The 21,627-nt window shown below is 40.4% G+C and overlaps 2 protein-coding genes across 7 annotated transcripts; one reads left to right on the top strand and one right to left on the bottom strand.

The window, feature by feature from the left end:
- The first annotated feature begins 206 nt into the window (after positions 1–206).
- Positions 207–4,592, top strand: LOC6605252. Its single transcript, XM_032717510.1, has 7 exons — positions 207–1,167; positions 1,231–1,364; positions 1,431–1,687; positions 1,777–2,351; positions 2,420–2,573; positions 3,028–3,229; positions 3,283–4,592. The coding sequence occupies exons 1-7, from the start codon at positions 551–553 to the stop codon at positions 3,534–3,536; spliced, it is 2,193 nt and encodes a 730-aa protein (XP_032573401.1). The 5' UTR covers positions 207–550; the 3' UTR covers positions 3,537–4,592.
- A 1,131-nt stretch (positions 4,593–5,723) lies between these two features.
- Positions 5,724–21,529, bottom strand: LOC6605250. Of its 6 annotated transcripts, XM_032717508.1 has the most exons (8): positions 21,437–21,529; positions 18,757–19,459; positions 12,770–13,717; positions 12,131–12,651; positions 9,846–11,421; positions 9,611–9,776; positions 9,078–9,114; positions 7,137–7,332 (listed from the first exon to the last, which is right to left on the bottom strand). In XM_032717508.1, the coding sequence occupies exons 2-8, from the start codon at positions 19,214–19,216 to the stop codon at positions 7,237–7,239; spliced, it is 3,804 nt and encodes a 1,267-aa protein (XP_032573399.1). In that variant the 5' UTR covers positions 19,217–19,459; positions 21,437–21,529; the 3' UTR covers positions 7,137–7,236. The 6 variants fall into 6 exon arrangements, with proteins under 6 accessions (XP_032573396.1, XP_032573398.1, XP_032573397.1 ...); XM_032717505.1 differs by lacking the exon at positions 9,078–9,114 and having other exon boundaries at positions 5,724–7,332; positions 21,437–21,528; XM_032717507.1 differs by lacking the exon at positions 9,078–9,114 and having other exon boundaries at positions 5,724–7,332; positions 12,770–13,714; positions 21,437–21,528.
- Between the last annotated feature and the right edge of the window lie 98 nt (positions 21,530–21,627).

The following is a 21,627-nucleotide window of genomic DNA, read 5'->3' as shown; positions in this document are numbered from 1 at the left end:
GTTACAGCGGATGACTATATCTGGTAGACAGGTTGGGATGTATATCACAAAAATATCACAAACTAATCAGAAGACTTCTATATAAATCCTTATATGTGTTATGAGGTATATATATTCATTTGAACTTTATTTCTTTAAATTCGTAAGGCAACACACAACAGCTACATAATTATGTTGCTTCAAAGTTGGTTATATAGTTTGTGCTATAAAACCAAAATATGTAGCTTATAAAACAAAAAACCCATATTTAACATAATCTCATAAAATGCCAAAGGTAGCCAGTAAAAACTCCTTTGAGGATATATCATTACAGCGCCCAAATGAAAAAGGGTTTCCCTGCAACCTTGGACACATTATCTGGTTAAACTTATTAACCCCTGGGCCGCAAAACTTTAATTAGTTAACCCTGTGTCCGCTGGAAGCTCGGAATGCGAGTAAATCAGGTTGATGAGTGACTGACTGGCTGGCTGACTGGCTGACTGACCGACCGACAGTCCGGTGGCTCCCGGTTCACGGAGTTCGGACAAGTTTAATTAGATCTGCATATGCAATGAGGACTCGGAGGGTTCGTTCCGGTAAACAGGTTAACGAACTGCCGGAACGGACAAGTGGCCAGCAGTTTGCGTTTGGCGGCGAAAGGATGCGCTGTCTGGGGATTCTGATTGTGGCTAACATATCCCTGGCGTTGGCCACTTCAATTCCCATTCCCATTGCCAACCATTCACCACTCGGTAGCTACGAGATGCATCTGAAAATATTGCTACAGAAAATCCTGTGGGTAGCCAATGTGAAGAGATGCTTTGCTGTTATCACAGATGATCTGCATTATCCCATATACGATCGAATATTTTTCGAATCGGTGGGTCGACGAGTAATACCCTTCTTTGTGATGCGTACCAATGAAAGTGAGGATCTGCAGCGACCATCCAAACAAGTTGAACTCTTTGTTAAGGCCATCAAATCCAGTGATTGTGAACTGAATGTAATCACCATCCTAAATGGCTGGCAGGTGCAACGATTTCTTGGCTATATATACGATAATAGATCTTTGAATATGCAGAAAAAGTTTGTATTATTATACGATTCGCGACTTTTTGATAGCGATATGATTCACCTATGGAGCGTTTTTATCGGTGCCATTTTCCTCAAAAGGCAGCTGGACAACAAGTGTGTGAACTAAGCAATACCCCTTAAATATGGTTGTTAAATTTGATTATTATTTTTTGAAAGGTATACCATTTCTACCATAGCATTTCCGGGCATTTTGAGTGGCGTTTTAGTAATGAAGAATATTGTTAATTGGGAGCTGGGAAAAGGTGTGAATGGAAGGATTTTATTTGCGGACAAAACAAGCAACTTATTCGGTGAGTTACAGTTGCTATATATGGAATTTATTAAAATTTTATTTAAAATATTATTAAATCTTGCAGGAACGTCTTTGCCAGTGGCCATTTCCGAGCACGTGCCCATGGTTCTATGGGCAAATGCGAGCAAGAGCTTCCAAGGAGTCGAGGTTGAGATTATGAATGCCCTGGGCAAGGCACTAAACTTCAAGCCCGTTTACTACAAGCCCAATCAAACGGAGAACATGGACTGGGAGCTAGATGGTACTGCCTATGGAGGTGGTAATCCGGATTTATATGGACAGAATGGGACACACATTGACTCTATGCTTGTGGATGAGGTGGTAAGTGGGTCTTAAAACGAGTCCTTGGAATGTGATTAGGATATGTCATTACCGAAACTGTTGACTTATTAAAATTTTAATCTGGACAGGCTGCGCACAGTGCCCGCTTTGCCATTGGGGATTTGCATCTGTTCCAGGTGTACCTAAAATTGGTGGAGCTAAGTGCGCCGCATAATTTCGAATGCCTGACCTTTCTCACACCGGAATCCTCGACGGACAACTCCTGGCAGACATTCATCCTGCCCTTCAGCGCTGGAATGTGGGCGGGGGTTCTGCTCTCCCTTTTCGTGGTGGGCACTGTTTTTTATGCCATCAGTTTCTTGAACGCCATTATCAACGGAAATGTGTCCTCTGAGTTTTTTCGCTGCCTACGACCAAATCGCAGCGTGCCCATGGATCCAAAGATCTATCGTCGCATTAGTTTTCGCATCGCCATCAGTCGGTATCGTCCATCTAAAGGAGATCGGATGCCCAGGGATCTTTTCGATGGCTATGCCAACTGCATCCTGCTCACGTATAGTATGCTCCTATATGTGGCTTTACCACGAATGCCACGAAATTGGCCCCTGAGGGTTCTCACTGGTTGGTACTGGATCTACTGCATCCTTTTGGTGGCCACATATAGGGCCAGCTTCACTGCCATTTTGGCCAATCCAGCTGCCAGGTAAGCACTTATCATATTTGTATCTTCTTGAGTTATATCAGATATAATTTATTAAATATTGATCATAGGGTTACTATAGACACACTGGAGGATCTGCTGCGATCTCATATACCGCCAACTGCCGGAGCAAATGAGAACAGGCAGTTTTTCCTGGATGCCAATGATGAGGTTGCTCGAAAAGTTGGCGAAAAGATGCAGGTGGTCGGCTACAGCGATGATTTGGTAAGTCTAAAGTATTTAAATAATCAATACCATAACTATTCCAGTATTTACTATTTTAGTATAAGACTAATTAGACCATTCATTTTCGATTTCAACCATTCAGAATTAGGGAAAATCGTATAAACTTGCATGATTTATAACCGCTCTTGTTATCAACATTTTTGTAGCAATGAACTTTATACCACCAGATAGAAAAACAAAAACCAGTTCCAACTTGTTTCCAACGACAAATATCTTATCTATGTGATAAGCGTATTTGGCAACATTTTTAATTTAACGGTATTAATTCATCAAGTTCGCAAAATAATCTAGTGTGATATGAAAAGTATTCCGGCGACTTAATGGCTTTGTGGGATAACATTGTTTTGCATTTGAAAGAGGGTCATGGCTATATTTTTTAATTGTACATATATGTTTTTTAAGCAGTTTTTTAAAATATTATTTATTTTCGCAGACCTCTCGCATAGCCAAAGCCCAGTGCGCCTACTACGACAACGAGTTCTATCTGCGCTACCTACGAGTGGCGGACGAATCCGGATCCGCTCTCCACATCATGAAGGAATGTGTGCTCCATATGCCCGTAGTGCTGGCCATGGAGAAGAACTCGGCTCTGAAGCCACGGGTAGATGCCTCCATTCAACATCTGGCGGAGGGTGGTCAGTATGGAGCATTTGAATCCTGTATGAATCTCATTTGCCATCTTCCACAGGTCTGATAGCCAAGTGGCTCAAGGATGCCATAGAGCATCTGCCGGCGGAGGCACTTGCTCCACAGGAGGCCCTAATGAATATTCAAAAATTCTGGAGCTCTTTTGTGGCCTTGTTGATTGGTTACGTAATCTCGTTGCTAACGCTGTTCGCTGAAAGATGGCACTTCAAACACATCGTTATGAAGCATCCCATGTATGATGTGTACAATCCAAGCTTGTATTATAATTTTAAGCGAACATATCCGCAGCATTGAACTCAAGATTGCTGCCTAGAAATATATCTATATATCTTTTTTGCACATCACTTTGAAAACATTCCATGCCATCGCCCTAAGTACATAATCTCAAGTACTGCAAGTTGTCAATCGAGCACAACATTCCATAAATTAATGATATATGCACACACATGCCCAATATTTATAATTGGTGGGCAGCAAATGACAAATGTATCTGGGATACTTGAGTACTGAAGTCTTCATTGACGTACTGAGAAGAAATGGAGGGGCATTGGCAAATGCGATCGATGGATATATAGTGCCATTTATCACGAGGAGCCAAGTGGCCTCAAGTACCAGTGGCAATGTGGTGGTAAATAAGTTCAAGAGTCTCAAGCGATTCCTTCAATCACTTTTCGTAAATACTGATTTGCATTGTTTATGAGTTAATGCACATTAGGCATTATTTGTTTATGGCCATATCACAAATCCTGAGAAAGTTGAAATGATAAAAGCCCATAAATAAAGCCATTCTTAAGTGCCAAACTAAACCCCAAAAAATTCTATATAAAAACCGAAAATCCCCTCGAGAATACGGCGAGAATTGGAAAACTCACGGGCACTTCAAAACATTTTTTGAATGGCAACGGAAATTAAAATTCGAAATTTTCATGTGATGAGGTAGCCAGCCAGTAATGCACAATCCAAAGGTTAATAACAATCATAATAATTAATAGGCTTTTGTTTGGCCATCTCTTTAGAAGTTTTCCATATCTCTTTTTCCACGTTTTTGAGGTGAGGCAACAGAAAATGGCTTATTTATTTACGGAATTAACAAATCATTCTGTCTAATAATATTTTATAACTCTTAAAGGTGTTGCTGAAATCTGTTGAAAATTTCCACAAAATGTGTAATTTTTTGTAAAGCACTTACACAGTTTATCCTAATTGATTTAATTACAAAATCATTTATTTTCCTGTTTTTCTTTCTGACCATTTGAAAAATTATGACCACGGATTCTCGCTTGCAGGAAAACTAAAAAATCCATTTATTTATTACCCAAACTGCATAAATATTTAAAAGCATTTGTTTACAGATTGTGAAGTGTACTTTTTCCACCGTGAAATTGTTTCGTTTTGTTTTTCTTTATGGAAAATATTTATGGCAATTGTGTTTGTTTGGTTTCAGCTCAAACTTGTTGTGTACATTCCTATTTCATATAATTTCATTAGTTTTGCTTCATTTTATTGTACTTTTTGTTGGCTGCCGTCGTGACTTCCCCTCCTCAAATGAATTTTTTTTTTATATTCAGTGACCAATATGGATTAAAATTTAGCTGCATGCCGCACTGAAAAAAAGAATGGCTTAAAGCAATAAATAGTGAGATAAATTCCCATTCACTTTTCCTCCTATTTCAGCAAATAAGCCAAGAACTTTTGTAACTTCAAATGGGTCTGATGTCCATTTAACAGTGAGACGCCGATATGAAGAACTACATTTTACCAATTACCAAATTGGGTATAATTTTTCATATAACCGAAAAAATCACTAGAACACTTCAAATATCAATAAAACCACTTTACGTTTCTACATTATTATATTCATATTCATATTCAACGATACGAAAATGTATCAACAATCTAGACAATGTATGGAAAAAGTGTTGTTTTATTTTGAATTTATTTTTTTTATATCTTTCAAGTTGATTCGACTTCAAAGTCAACAGTTTTTTGAATTTTTTTTGGTTCCGTTTTCAGTGTTATACGAAACCTAATTGACGTTTCCTTTTTTTTTCTCAACCAAACAACTTTTTCGCTGGAGAAACACCCACACTTCATTATGACATTCCCGCATATAACAATATTGTTTGTTTTCGTTTTGTAATTAAAATTATTATTCAAATATTGTGTCGGCATATTACAAATTCCACTTTCGTACTTTGTTTACTTTCATCGAAAATATCCATACATATACTCGTATCCAGCACATTTGTTACACTTAGGTCATGAATTCAATTAGTTCTATGGATAATATTTAATATTTTTTTAGTCCGAATCTAAAAAAAATAATCCGAAAATTAATAAATTAAAACTGATAGAGAGAAAGCAGGATTGCGTTTTCATATAAAGTCTGCGATTTTGTTTATAATTTTGGCATTCCGCATAATCTCATTCAAATTTATTAGAGGACGTTGAACCAGAAAATATTTTTAATCCAAACAACACTTTTGTTTCTTCAAATTTGTTTATTTTTGTCATCGTTTATTTTGGTTTATCTAAAATTATTGGAGAAATAAAATAACCAGAAATAGGACACAATACAAAACACAATTCATTCATCTCGCTTCAAATCCTAAAATATACAATTTTAAAAACGTTTTAGACGGTTAACTCTTAGTTTTCTTGCGTTACAATTTTGTTATTTTAAAATACATGTTTATTTTAAATAATCATTTTTAAAAACGTGTCAACTGCTTCTGAATTTTTAGTTGGACATTTGCTGTTTAGAAAAGAAGTCTTTGTTTATAGTATATTGTCTATTGCTTAAGCTGACTTGGGCATTTGTAGTTATTGTTTAGAAAAGCAGCTGCAAGAATACAATTGTTTTTAAAAATTAACTAAAATCCAGCGAGCAATTATGGACACCGACACCACTGCACGACATTTAATCGTATTCGGTTTGCTTGAAACAATAACTAATTTAAGAATTTAGTTTGTTTAAAAGCGAATACCACATATGCTCCTTTTACATATTACTAGACTAGTCTGTATAAGAAATACTCGGCTAGTGTATTGTATGCATATATAAAACTAGACAGTATCATAATTTGTTATGTAAGCTACCTTCCATCGTGTGTTCGCATATATGTATATAAAAACCTACAGACATGAGTTTAATGAGTAACTACAAATTCTTACCAAAAACAAACTAAAATCGTGTTTGGGGCAAAGAAAGAGCCGATCTCGAAGGCTTTCATGTTAGCTCAGATTACAAAACAATTCAATTCCTCTTGGTCAGTTTTACCGATGTTTTGGGTAAGCAATTCTTAAAATTACATTGTTTCGTTTAGCACTTGATTGCAGTCATTTCAAACTCTTCACAAAGCCTAGGACACATCTGAGTATTTTGCCATATAATATTAAAGTTATTTGCACCAAAGTCGACAATGCTAGAATATTTATATTTCATTTATAAAATTACGTTTGTACAATTTTAGAAATCCTTCAAGCTTTTGCAACTTATTTTTGGAAACAATCGTTTGTTTGTCGAATTTAACTCATGAATTGAATATTTCAGCAATAAAATACATTTTAAACATAAAAAAAACATATTCCACTACAGCATGTGGACAAAGCTGAAGCAACATTTTTACTTAGCGTGTTCAGTTTATTGCATTATTCGATGATCATCTGTTTTCAAAATACAAAACTTCATTTAAATAGTTCGAACAAGCCAAGGGAAAATCATGTCGGTATTTCGCTTTATCAATCGTTAAGAAATACAATATGTTATACATATATATATAGAGTTATGTATATATAGAATTATTTATCACTGTTGCTGGTTTGTGTTTTGTTTAGTTGCCTAGTTGTCTACTGTGCGCCCTGAACTGCAGCCTCTCCAGATTCCGTTTCGAAAACATCGTCGGATTCCTGGCCAACGTAGTCAATATCCTCATCACCGTGCTCCTCATCGTTTTCATCGTAGTCGTCGGGATATTCACCATACTCGGAGGATTCACCAAGCGTCCAGGCGTCGTTTTCCACGGAGTTTCGAGCACTGTAGCTGTTGCCTCCGCTCGTGATGGTCATATTGTTGGCTGGGCGCAGTACACTGTGTATGGAGAACTAAAGTTAAAACTTCATTCGCATTGGGGGCGGTTAGGATTATTTTGAATAGATGCACAATTCGGAATGCAATCAATTTGAATGGCATGTGAAGTGTGTTCTTTCTCGATCTCAGGTGAGTTTTATACTAGCGAGTTCTAAGAAAGCGTTTAATAGTTGTCTATGTGTTAGCTTGGTCTACTGACTGACTTTTGTGTGGTTAGCGGGTTTCGGGGTTAGGTGGGTTACGTTGGTTAGGTTTGTTAAGGAGTGGCATGTTGAATGCGATGTTGGGTTAGGCAATAAACGGGACAAACATTTGTACACTTGAGAACTAATAATGTTTGGTTAAATGGTTGGTTAAGTAGTTTGGGTTGCAGCAATTTACAGAATAATGAAGATTTTTTCGAAGTTGCCAGAGCAAACGGACGATTTTACAATTTTGAAAGAATCGGAAATTGCAAATTGGGGTTCAATAACCAATTGATTCAGTGATGGTATAAAAAATCGTAATTGATGACAACGAGCAATCTAAATTTAGGTAAAATATAACATCTTAAAGAAGCATATTAATTTAAACAGGAACCTTAAACTTTCGGTAGACTAAAGTTAAAGTTATCTTTAATCTTCCCATATTTAATACGATATTTTCATAGAACACTTTAATCAATGGTTTATCACCTCATTTTCAATTTCTCTGATGCGCTACTAATGCAAATTTAGTAAGGAATGCACCCAAAATGATTATGTTTCGTAATCACAGTGAGGAGACCTTTAAATGTTTTATGAAGTTAGAATTGATGCGGTTAGTTTTTCAATCTTCGAAAGCATTTTATTGGTCGAATTCGTTGCTCAGCCAAATAAAAACCAAATGAAGCCGCACAAGACAAAGTAACTAACGAACTGACGAACAAACAAATTGGTCGAGACAATTGCACAACGGCGAACAACAACGAAATGATTGAATTGTATGCATTAATATTTAACAATAATACTACGACATTTTTGATAAAGATTGCTCTATTACATTGGCAAATGATAGCCGCACATTTGGCTTCGGGTTGGCTGTCGTTACTAAACATTTCATTCTAGTTGTCGTTGCATTGGAAAATCGTTTTTTTTTCTGTGTGGATACTACGCGAGTTATATCCGTTCTCAAAATGATCGTTGTTCGATTCGATTCGATTCGGCGATTGTATCTGACACTAGATGTGGATTCTAGTGATACAATCTGCTGCTGACGCTGCTGCTTGCACCATGTTAGATCGTGTGGCATGTTTTTGTAGTGGAAAGTATTTGGTTTTCTTTTTTGGGTTTCGTGGAAAGATAGTCAACTGAATGTTTAGTGGTAGGTTGATGGCTCAAAAATCGGTAACTAGCACACCATCCGTTGGTCATAACTGTCCACGGCGGTAGTGGGAGCGTGATGGTCTACCGATGGTTATTGGATTGTTTTCGTTGTGTTGATAGGTAGTGTTGGTGTTTGTTGTGTGTTGGGGTGTACAGAAATTAAAAGAGAAGAAATCAATTAGCAAAATCATAAGTACAGAATGCGCAGGATCATTTACGACATAGTTCCTATACATCCGATTTTACTGAGCGGTGTTACGTTACAAATTCAATACTGAACTCGTCACTTGGCCACTACTTATGTAAGTACAAATTAGGAAAAAATTATAAGTTTCATCTAGAAGTGAGTCATGAGAGATAGTTGAATTATTGCTAAAATAGTTGTCTATTTCCAGAACGCACCTTTACCTCTAGCCGCGAGATTACCCACAACCTTAAGCTAATAAAAGAACCAAAGTAAAGGATATAAATCAAATTCAGATAATTGAAAGTATGTTAAAAATAATTACAAAATAGTATGCTAAAATTTAGACCTCTACGGCCTAATCTTGTATATAAAAACTATTTAAAGAGCTTATATATTTAAGTTGATCTACTCTAATCTAAGAGGATGAAACTTTTGAGAACCTATTGGAATATTTAGCTTTACATTTATAAGAAAACGTAATTATTTCATTAAGTAATACCTTCTAAAGGAACTCCTCAATGGAGAATAGTAATGATCTGTCAAAAAATGTAAATATTTTACTTTTCAAGATTGTGAAACCTTTTAAATTATCAAGTTTTCATTTAAAATTAGGACCTTGCTTTGCTGTTCTTATAAAGTACATATTTGTAACTATAGATCTATTATCTGGGGGTTAAACACAAGGAAAGTCACCTAAAGCGGGCTATTTATCAGAAAAACTTTGGCAAGTAATGCCCATATAATTTACCTTTCGAAAGGTATTTCATCAACGTCATCGTTGATCTGTCGCTGAGCTTCGTTTTGGGCACGCCGCGCTTCCTCCTTCTTGCGGCGATCCTCGGCTGCTGCCTTCATGGGATCATAGGTAGATCGACGCTTCCACATGGCCATTTCGGCCTCCTTTTGCTTGTTCACTATTTAAATAGGAATTAATTTTTAGCAAATTATTTGAAATGGGAGTGCATGTGGGCATGTTAACTTACCTGACGCATCGCGACGAATTGCAGACGAGTTTCGTGATCCTGGATTTCCGCCACCCAGCGACGTTGTACTGGTGTTCATCGCGGAGGCAGCACTGCGCACACTCCGGTTACTGGCTCGCGTAACCTCGCCGCGACTCAGACCCATGGATGAGGCACTGGGACTTCGTTTCATTTGATCTGCTGGCTTCAGAGTGCTCTTGGCATCGTTCTTACGCAAAAAGTTGTTGGATTGCGCCGACTTGTACTTGGAAATGTCCATGTATTTGGGCTGCACACGCTGATCCCTCGGATTGGAGGTGACACCAGCATTGGCTGTTTGGAGCAGCTGCTTCTTAGCATTGGCCAGAGAACTGGGCACCTGCTGTGCCAGTCGACTGAGACTCGTCTCCCTGGGCATTGATTGACGGGCGACTCGATTACCCGATCCTGGTGCTGCCCTGGGAGCGCTCTTGATTCCCCGTCGAGGCATTTCGGGAGTATTGGGGCAGGCCACCAAGCCAGCACCGCTTTGTGCCATGCTTAGCTTTCCCGCTGGTGCTGATGTTGGTTTGGCCGGCGCCTGTGTTCCAGCCACCCTCTGTTTGCTCCTCTCGATCCGCATCAGCAGTGCCTTGTTCATGCGCGTGTTACTTAGCGGCACGGCGCCCTGATCTTCGTGGTTCTCCGCAGCCTCCTCCTCCTCGTTGCTGGAGTAGTAAGCGCCAGTAGTGCCCATTTCATCCTCATCGTTAATATAATATTGCAACTCGTTGTCATAGTCGCTGTAAGCCTGCTCAAAATTGTTGCTGCTGGCGGATTTCTTTAGCTGCTGCTGCTGGTGAACGGTGCTCAAGGCGTGGGCATGACGGGCAGCGGGTGGTGTGTAGAGGTTCTGGAAATTGGGACGCGCCTGACGCACTGGTGGCTGACCCTGCTGCTGCTGGAAGCTACTCGATCGACGCAGCGGCGACAAGGGGGCAGCTGCTGGCTCAACATGCTCCACTTCCTGGCCAGGATCATACTCCAGGGAGTTTTTGCGGCGACGCAATTGCTTGAGTAGATACTCGCCACTGGTGAGCAGCTGCAGCTGCGCCTCATTGATGCTGCTGGTCATGAGCGCTCGATGGAGCGGAGATCGTCTATAGCCACCGCCTGCTCCGGCACCAATTCCTGATTCCAGACTATGCTGCGGACTGCTCTGAGCCGGGGACTTAACCGAACTTCTGCGTGAAAGTGAATGCTGGAGATTACTAATGGCCGCAGCCGTTTGCTCCAAGTATGCATCTGTTGACGGGCGCGAGCGACTGGCACTGCGCGCACGTCCCAGCGTGTGCAGCGGCGAGGGTATCTTGCTGGGACTCTTTGGTGGCTTGTAACCTGGTTCCAGCACCTGTCCACCTCCACCACCGCCATGGCTGCACAGCGCCGGATCGCTGGCGTAGTCACAGTCGCCCAGTAGGCGATACCGCTCCGCCAGATTGCGATTGAGCTTGGCTGCCGCCGCATACTGCCGCTGCTGGTTGTACAAACTGAGGCTGTCGTCCGTCAAGGAATCGCCACCCGTGTCGGAGCAATTATAGCTGCGCGTCATTAGTTGCTGGAAATTAAAGAAAAAGGAATATTAGTAAATTTAATTGTAATGCATCATCATTAGTTATTTTATTACAAATGAAGCCCATAAAAGTGAGCTTCATTAATTTCTTCATTTGTTATGCCTGGGTTTATGTGCTAGCTATTATATTTTTTACATCGAGTATATTTTACATCATATGTAAGGCAAATGTAAAATGTAAGATGTATTGCAAACTTTTGGAAATTTTAGCTGAACTTAACTTTGTCCTCTAATTTATCTCACAAAATCGATTCTTAAAATAATGCAACTAAAATTTTAAACAATAACTTTAATATTATATAAAAATCTCACATTGTTGTTATCCATTTGATCACTGTGATGAATCATTTTAGCAATCTAATCTGTTAATAGGATGAGGTAAACAATGCCAGCTAAATAGCACAACGTCACTTGAACTTAGCAAATATGGCTTATTATTTGTTAAATCACATTTCTAATGACTGCGACTACATCTTAATAAAGAGATCTATTCAAACGAAACTGTGTTATAGAACTTAATCTTTCATACATTCTATTCTACATTCTTTAAAAAATAAAACACATTTATCCTCCGTTGAATTTTTAGGGTGACTCATTCAGCAAACTAGCCAGACAAGATTGTGCCAATGAAATGGGATTTTCCATAAATGAACTTATCAAAGAAGCTCGCCCGAAATCCGGTTGACTAGCTCACCTGTGCCTGCGCTTGTGCCTGCTGCTGTTGCTGCTGCTTCCGGCGAGCGGCGCTCGTGCCGCTCACATCCTGCGCCAGGCTCCTTGCACGCGCATTGCGTGCCCACTCCTGGATCCAATCCTGCTTGGTCTGCGCCGTCTGCAGCAGTGCGGCCTCCGAGCTCTGCGTGGGCGTGGTGGGTGTATCCGGCAACTGGTGCTGCTGATTGTTGCTGGTGGTGAACACATTCAGTCGGTACTCGGCCTTCTGGCGATCGGTGGCCGATCCGGACAAGGCCTGCGTGTGCCTAAGTTTAGCCTCATTGCTCACATACTCGGAGCTGTCGATCTGCGAGGTGGACAAGCTGTGCGAGTGTCGACTGAGCTTCGGATGGGTATCCAAGGCGCGCTGTTTGGCCAGCACTCCACTGGTGGTCACACTGGTAAAGCAGCCCATATCCGCCGCCGGCGACGGGGGAGTTGGAGGCGACAGGGGAACCTGCTGACGCAGCACGCGACTCTTGAGTTGATCCAGATAGGCACCTGCGGAAAAATAAACGGTAATCAGTGTGTGCTCAATTAAGGAAATCATTGAACTCTGTTCACACAAATCTTTCATCATCAAACGCAAATTACAACTTTCTATTATCAGTTTCCTGACCTGTGGAACTCCTCTGTGCTGGCAGTTGCTGTGGCAGCTGTTCTTGCAGCGGCGTCTCGTGGTAGTAGTTGACCTCGAGGACATTGCTGCCCCGACTGGACTTAACTGGCAACTGCTTAGGGCGCTGCTTGGCGGCCGCCTCCTTCAAATTTCTATCGATGTTCATGAGATCCTTCTGCTCCTCCGTGTAGTTGTCCCCGTCGAGGGTGTAGGTGCCTGCCTCGCTGACTGCATCGTTCTCGGCCGACGGTTTGCCATCCGCTAGCGGTGGCTGTGGACACAGCATCTCCACCTGGCGCAGGGCCAGCTGCATGGCGGTGGAGCGAGGTGTGAACTGATTGGCCGTGCGGTTGGCCACCATGTTGGAGGTACCCTTGGTCGCCGCCGGCGGAGGTGGCAGTTTCGAGCGACTAGCGGGTCTGGTTGCAGGTGCTGCAACAGCTTCGCTTGCGTTGGCCGAGCTCCTGGGCGACCAACTGTGCCGCTTGGAGGCATCTCGCACCCGGGAGGCGCTACGATCCCGCACTCGCATCTTCACCTGCACCGGTGGCGCCTGTTCGCTGCTGGGCGTGGCTGCTGTCAGGGAGGAGACATCGTCCGCCATGCTGCTGCCAGCATCCAAACTGCTCCGCTGCGACAGCCGTCCGCTGTTCGATGTGGCCGTCGTGTTATCCCTCTCCGTCTCCAGCTTGGACATGGAGGCACCGCGCTTGTGACGATTCTGGAAACGCTCCATCATGTTCTTGTAGCGCGCCGCCTGTGCCGCAGAATCGTTCTCGGAGGCATCGAAATGATCAATGGTGAAGGCCAGCGATGCCTTCGTGGCTGTGTTCGACTCGCTCGAGTTCTCCTCCTCATCAGCCGCCGATTTATGATTGGAGTTGCTGCTGTTGCTGTTGCCTGGCGGAGTGCCATGTTGCTGGTTCGCTCTGCTTTGTGCCGCAGCTGCTGCAATGGAATAGAAAAGAAAAGAAGCAAACAGACACACAATTAAATTAGCATTTATTTACAGTTAATATTATTATTTTTATTATTAGCGTTTAAGCGGTGAAAACGAAACTAAGCTGCTAGCTGCTCGCGTAAATTAAACTGAACTCAACTGAAGTGGCAAGCGGACGAGCAATGGAGATGGATGAAGTGCAGCAAAACGAAGGAATTCAGGAGCGGATCAGAGGTAAATGATGTATATTTAGTAGCAAGAAATTAATAAACATAAGTCTTCCAAATATGAACAGGTCCAATTAGTAAGTTTTAGTAACCGTCGAAGTTAAGAACCAACTTAATTATGCAGCTCTCAAATATTGGACGACAAAGTAACATCTGTGTTCTGGATATTCCAGCTTCGAGACATATAAGGAAGAAGGCAATCAACCTGCATCCCGGATGATAATCTCGAGTTGTACAAATGGCGCATTCCCTGAAGTTCACCCGATTCAAGGGCCGCGAAACGCCCACCTGCAGCCGGGGGAAATCCATCACCGCTTCCGCCAGCCGATTTCTATACATTTCCGCGGCCAAAGTACGGGCAAAAAGAAAATCAAACAATTTGCTTTCAGCTCTGCCACGCGAAGTGGCACAAGCACATACAACCATCTAGGGGGCCGCCTCTCAGAATCGTGATCTATGGATGGGTAGCTTCCACACGTACTCTATATAAGGCAGTCGGTTGCCCGGCAAGTGAAGGTTAGAGTTCGGTGATTTCGGTCAATTGCAGGTTCTTTTACCAACTATATGCTATGTAGTGGTATGTGGTATGGGGCGTTTGTTCCACTGGGCAGACCCACAAAACTTTTACGCTCTGCCAAACTTTGCTGGCCGTGGAACTTCCGTTTCGCTTGCCATTAAAATATATTTCAAATACCTTATCCATATTCACCATAGATCTCACAGCCTTATTTTGCACAAGTTTTCGGTCACGAAGCATTTCTTTGGTAACCATTAATATTAGTATGCAGATAGGCAATTAAATGGGGAGTCAAGGTGATAATGTATCATCATTAGCTTTGGTTTGAAATTAAAAGAAGATATATGAATTCGAATAGCTTGCAAGTAATACACCCAAGTAATTACTAGTTAAGCATTTCAAATTAATGTTTTTCATCTTGTGCAGCGCTGCAGAAAATTACTATGCTCAAATGGACAATATTTTTGTTGTACTGACAGAAAGCATTTTCCGGATTAATCTTTTATTGACATAAATTAACTTGTTACTGTAATTGTATCTCAAAACAAGATTCTCAGATATCAACCTCAGATGCAAGTGCTCAATCGAAATCATAAAGGGAAATGCATAATTTCTTTGTTCTCAATTTCCCACAAACTTGGCTAATACTTCATATTTATATCACATAATTATTCTATTTCAAAATATTTTCTATTTCTTAAACATTTTTAAGCCTAATATAGTATAGCATACTTTGTGAAACTGCGACATCTTAAGCATCTATTGTCATCAAGTCCTAAAGTTAAGTGATCTATTGTTTATAGTAAATAGAGCACAAATGGTTTACGAAACTTATATTAACTAGATCTAATAGTTAGATAGCTAGTTAGTTAGGCAGTAAAGTTCTAAGTTAGCCAGAACCACATTATTCGCTTGTTGAATCACAAAATTTGCAATCTAATTTGGCAGGAAGTATATGGCAATCGTCGATAGACAATAGACCGCTATTGGTAACAACTGACTAACGGTATTTACGCTGCCCACTGTGCATGGCCATTAAAAAAATGTCTTCTATCGAGTTATCGTTCAGCACCCCCCTCTCCCCACCCTTTTGCGATCCACACTGCCGCGTTTTTTATAAGTCGCCGCGTTTGCAATGGGCCAACAATTGAAAACTGTTGGCACAACACACAAATGTCGGGTATTATTGCCATTATTATTACTGTTGCCCATTGCCGTGGAATAGACCGTGTGTCGAGTTTAAAAGTCTTTTGTTTGCTCCTATTTGTTGGCCGTTGTGTAGTCGCTTTTACTTTTTACAATAAATAAAGCAAAATAATGCTACATATATATATTTTTGTTTGGTCATTTTTGTCGGTCAGCTTGCTAACTTCTATTGTTGTTGTTTTGGGAAAGTCTAGTATGGGAAATTGTGCGACCGCCTGCTGATTTAAACCATTTTTGGACTGGCAAATGTGCAGTCTAACATAATCGAGCGAATGCAAAACGGAAATTGATAACCAAATCTCTCACGCTGCCCAATTGGTTTTCAATTAGCTTCGCTAATTGCATTTGCAGCTTACGTCATTAGCAATCAATTTGTTTATATTATATATATTTTCGTTGTGTGGTCTCTTAGTTACAGCTCGTCAGGTTCTCACATTTAAATAAATGTTATTAACAATTTATTTATACTTCTTAGCCGCTCGGCGACACCAGTGAAAGCCATCGCTGATGATCATCATTTGTCATCTGCGAATGAGGTCATCGACTGGCGGCCATTTGTTGTGTCTTGTTATCGGCGATTATTTCGATTTTACCGAGCATTTAAATATACACTTGAGAAGCAGAAAATTGGAAAGAAAGAAAATCAATTAGATTTTTGTTTTCCATTTTTGCCAGAAAGTAATCAAGTATTTTTACATTCAAAGGCAAATTGACGATTTGATCACGATCATCACAAAAAGTGCGATTCAGTAGGAAACATACTATTAGATTTTTGTGCTCTACTCTAAATTTTAAATTTATATTTTGATACAAAATTGCTGAAATAGGTCTACAAGAGCCTACAAATTGAATAATACAACTAATTGGGCGTGTCCAAATCATAATCAATTTGGGAACAAGGCCAAAACGAAGAGATTTGTTCCGAATCTGTTTGATTTTTGGCCGCTGGCCAACAATTAATGCCACAAATTTTGATTGGATTGGTATGTGCGAATGAGAAACGCAAACAAAATGTAAGGAATTCATATTAACTCTATAAAATGGCACGTGACTGGGTGTTTACTTATAAGCAATATACTTCATACTCAATATTCCAATTTAATCTGAAAGACCGCTGCAAAGAGTAACACTTTCGAATATCCTGCGGCATTACAATATAATGAATCATTTAAGCTGGTGACATAATACCCTCTATTCGCCGAGTTGGTTTTTATACCTTGGCACTCATTGTCAGCGGCACTTGAAATGAAACCTAAATTCCCAGGCCCGCGGACCCTCGATTTTCCCTTCATCATCAAGTGACGCGATTTGTTTTTCATAAATCTCCCATTTCTCAATGTTATTTTATCAGTTTTGGTTTCAATTCGCAGCGCTTGCCAAATCTTACACAATTATAGCAGCCGCCGTCATTATCTCACACATTTTCATTCCTTGCACGCAACTCGTTGGCAAAAAATACAACCGAATACTCCAAAAAAAGTGAAGCAGATTTGCGTCCGAGTATCTGGAAGTGGTTGTGGATGACTCAGCTCCACAGCTGCGGGCGTTGATCGATCGGAGGTTACTGCGATCAGGCTCGCCAATATGGGGTAAAATCATTTAATTGAAAACAAAGGATTGCAGGCAAGTCGAGCGATGTAAATGTGAACAGAACTCGGTGCAGAAATATACAATTTGTATCTGTATCTGAACTACGAAAGTTGTTTACCTTTAACACATGCCTTGTCTGGAAATTCGCATCGAAAGCCATTATATTTAAAAACCCACTTTTGTCTGGTTAAACATACATTTGCATTTTGCATTAAATTTTGTTTTGTGCTGAGTTTTGGAATCAAGCCAAGTTAATAGGAAATTAGTTGCAACACTTGAGTAACATTTAATGCCGAACAGATAAATCAATCAATGTTTTTGAACTTGTAAACATGCGATTAAAGAAAAAATAAACAGGCCTAAACTAACATTTTATATTGCTTCTATTTATAATTGTTGTTAAATGTTGTGCGTAGCATTGTTGCACAAAACATCACATGTGAAATTTATGCATCTAATTTATGTTGCATGTAATAAGAAACTAAAGTTTTAATTATAAAGTTCTTATATTTCGTGAAATTCTTAATTGTCTTCATAAATTAGTACCTTAATTTCCTAACTTTTATCTGCTGCCATTAGAAGTGGCATACAAATAGAGTTTGAAATCAGTGCTTCCGGGAATTCCGAATGGAGAAACATATATTCATTCAACTCCAGATTAGCAACTCCATAGTTTTGGTGTCACAGTACCATAAATATGAAATACCGCGCAGCTGATGTCACTTGCCGCTTTCGCAGGCTATTGATCCCGTTCCACTTTCTCGAAACCAGAATCAAGAACTTGCTTTTCAGCCAAACGCGGCCCACTGTGCCAAACCGAGGAGCAACAAACACCAACGAGGTGTGTTTGAGGGTGTGTGTGAGTGCCAGGCATGACTATTGCAATAAATATTTGCGCTTAGTCGTGGCCAGAGACTCGCACAAAATAACTTCATTAAAAATTCAAATTAACAAAGAAAAAAGCAAAGACAAGCCGCAACCTGGATCAACAAAAGCAAGAGCAACAAAAACCACCATGGCTAAATTAGCCATCAATTGTCGCCGGGATTTGCGGTTGCCGCTGTATCTTTTACCAATACAATCTAAATTATACAGCTTGGCCAAGATATTGCAATACCAATATAAGGATAACAAGTTTTTAAAGTTTAGAGTAAGTGTTAACAAAACGCTCGAATAGATTTCTCAGGTTAAAGATCTTTGAAAAATACTACATACATGTCAATAATAGACTCTGCAGTTTGAATGTTAAACGTTTTTCAAACAAGTTTTTACAATAAAGTTAATAAAAATCTACAACCCTATCTGCAGAAATAATCCTAGTCATCGTAAATGTAAAGAGCTGAGTTTGTAAACCCAGATGAACCCACCACGTCATTATCAACATTATAACTAAAATTGAATTAAAATTTACAACATGATATGGCTTCGAAGTAGAAAACCCAAAGCCTGGTTAATTAAGCACTTTGTCTATTAAGGAGGTAACACTGTACATCTCCCTATTGCTCACCTTTCTCGGCCGGCGATGGTGGCGGCTTGCCAAGACAGAACTTGCCGCAGGAGTCATCGATGGCTGCGCCGAGGCCCACGAAGCCGGGATTCATGGGATTCCTGAGCTGGACATGTCGCGGGGAGGGTATGGGCGAGTTGGCCGAGGTCGTGCCATCTGGACTATCAATGATTTCGGAGATTTTCTTGATATTTTCCGGTGTTGTGTCGGCCTTTTCGCGACCATCGCTGCTGTTGCCATCGTCATCGGCATATTGGCCGTGGCCAATGGACAAATTGTCGCGGCTCTTGACTTTGGATGAATCAGCTGATGGCGCCACGCCCCCCACAGCTGATTGGTGGGCGGCGACAGCTGTAGTTGCCGCCTCTGCTGCGCCATCCGATGATGATGTTGCTGCGGAAGATGTCGCCGTTGTTGCTGCTGCTGCTGCTGTCGTTGTGTCATTTGCGTATGATGTCATTTTAAGCCTTGGCTCGGTACAAATTTTGCAACAAATCGGAATTTATTGTTGACTTAGAAGGTACACCTATTTTCGCCGCTTTTCCTTTGCCTACTTAGCTAATTAATTAGCGAGTCATTTCCACCTTTTCCGGCCTTCGTTGCGTGTTGTCTACTACCTTTTTTTTCCTACGCTTTCCACATCCTGCTGCGTTCTAAAGTTCTTTTTGTGCGTAAAGTGAATTCCAGTGGTTGGTTTTTTTACCTAACGAATGGAGGTGTAAAAAGGACACTCAGTTGCAGTCGAAATAATAATGGATAAGATAACTGTTCATTCATATTTTGAATAGAATGTTTCGAAAACTTTGTAACTTATTGATTTGTCACATATTAAACGTATCTATTGATTTTAAATCTATGTGGAGTACTTGAATTTTTGAAGCCTAGACAACTATCATGCAACTATTATTTTGACCGCAAGTGTAACTTTAAGAACTGAAACTCTTTTTATTATTTTCGTTTTAAGGATGCGTGATCACGCCCAAGTGAAGACGGAAACACCGAGACACGTTGAATAGGTAAATGGCCAAGAGGTTTTCAATTGTGCGACGTGCGTTTTCCGATTGGACACTTGGATAACTTGTCGGGCATTTCCAAACGGATATAAATAGCCGAAAAGCAGAAAGGCAGATTCTTGGCTGCCTTTTCAAGGTTGCTTTTGTTGTGCTCGAGAATCTAATCGGATATTTTATTTTTACATTGAACACTTTTGGAGGAACCGAACACACACGCACAAACACACGCAAACGCACACAAAGGCGCAGACAGTTGCGGCCAACACATACACACTTTCAAGGGCAGGGTCCAATTGGACTTTTCACTTGCATTTCCCTTTCGTTTTTCACTTGTTCAACGGCTTTATATTCCGCTGTTCTTCTGGCATGTGATAATGAACTTTTCTTTATCTTTGTCTCGATTTTCCGATTCACGACACGCGCTCGCTTTTTCAACCCAACGCTTACTCACGGCAATTCAGTCGAGAATGAGCGTCGCAGGTGTGCGTTGTTAGCCTGGCCCAAACCAACAGTGACGTTGCGAGCGGGAGAGAGAGAGAGAGGGTAGTGTTGACATCTGTTGGCTACACTTTTAGCGAATTAATAGCTAAGCTCTAACTTTTTAATTAATGAGCGTACTGCCTTAATCTTTAAAGTCTTTGCAGGTAAAATTAAAATACACATAATTTTTATTTTTATTTCTTTCGCTGACCAATGCTACTTTTCTAATGTTGCTAAAATAATAATTTTACAATTAGCAAAGAGCTTCTTTTATGAGTTGCCAGATTTGGCTTGAAAATAGCTTAGTTAGCAGCACTGAAACAAAGTGTATGGAGAGTAAGCAAACAGCTGGGAGTTGCCAGAGCAATTCAGGGTTGTCGCGTTAGCTTTATTAACCGAACTTTTCCTCCAAGCAACAATTAAAATGAATGTCTGCTTAAAAATAAATACAGCTGGCTTTCTAAGGCAAACACAACGCACGATTATGTGTTAAGTCGAGATATTTTTGCGCTATTAATGAACCGAAGACAATGAAAGGAAAAGGTAGCAGCCCTCCCCTTAGTTATTTTTCTCTCGCTCTCTCTCTTCGACGGTCTGCTCTCCGCATTGATTGTTTTGGCCTGGCCAGAAGCTAATTAACCCGTTGAATAACACAGAGCAGAACACAAAACACAATCGCATAATTCGCCGAATGAAGCGCTTTCTGCAGATTCACGCTTCACTGGCCACAAATATCCGCAGGCAGTGCACTCGACAGGTGGCCTTCAATGGGCGACGATGACGCTATTTTTAATTCGAACACTTGCAATCACTCTCGCTTTTCGCGCGAACAGGTGTATTCACACATATCCCATAAGAAATTCACATAAATATACTATAATTTGCATAAAAATAAAGTATTTAGGCTGGACAATTGTCAAATGGTCGAAACAATAACAATTGCCGCGCAAATGATAACAAGAGAGAGAAAGACAGAGAGAGCAAGAATGCGCGTGTCTCTCACTTTTTGTATTGGCATTTACTCCACCAATTTTTTTGTCTTCTCTTCCCTGAATTTGTGCACTTGTTTCGCTTTTGCATTCACTAGCATATTTTTCACATTTCACTAATTCTATAGCACTATTCTCTGCTCCGCGAGCTGCTTTTTGCATTCGCACAAGAATTTGGTTTTATTTTGTATTATTTACTTGCTGGATGAAGCAAAAAAAAGCGCCCTGGAATTGCAAACTTTTTCGTTTGTTGTGCCAATCAGACTGAGTGTGACCGTGCCTTAGAAACAGAATAAAAACTATCAATGTTAATCTAGGGCTGGCGAAATTTAACGGCATTACAATTTTTAAAATTGTCAATAAGCATAATAAACATAACAATTTAAAAA

This window comes from Drosophila sechellia, chromosome 3L (assembly GCF_004382195.2).
Source record: "Drosophila sechellia strain sech25 chromosome 3L, ASM438219v1, whole genome shotgun sequence".
Lineage (NCBI taxonomy): Eukaryota > Metazoa > Arthropoda > Insecta > Diptera > Drosophilidae > Drosophila > Drosophila sechellia.
Note: the sequence above shows the minus strand (reverse complement) of the source record. Positions and strands in the feature narration are given on the sequence as shown.

What these genes read in the sequence shown, in the direction of transcription:
- LOC6605252 (XM_032717510.1), top strand. Translation starts at nt 551, where the DNA reads ATGAGGACTCGGAGGGTTCGTTCCGGTAAACAGGTTAACGAACTGCCG. An exon ending in CAAAACAAGCAACTTATTCG is followed by an intron (nt 1,365 to 1,430) that starts GTGAGTTACAGT and finishes TAAATCTTGCAG; the next exon opens with GAACGTCTTTGCCAGTGGCC. An exon ending in TCGGCTACAGCGATGATTTG is followed by an intron (nt 2,574 to 3,027) that starts GTAAGTCTAAAG and finishes TTATTTTCGCAG; the next exon opens with ACCTCTCGCATAGCCAAAGC.
- LOC6605250 (XM_032717505.1), bottom strand. Translation starts at nt 19,216, where the DNA reads ATGACATCATACGCAAATGACACAACGACAGCAGCAGCAGCAGCAACA. An exon ending in AGGCACAAGCGCAGGCACAG is followed by an intron (nt 11,422 to 12,130) that starts GTGAGCTAGTCA and finishes TTTAATTTCCAG; the next exon opens with CAACTAATGACGCGCAGCTA. An exon ending in AATTCGTCGCGATGCGTCAG is followed by an intron (nt 9,777 to 9,845) that starts GTAAGTTAACAT and finishes CTATTTAAATAG; the next exon opens with TGAACAAGCAAAAGGAGGCC.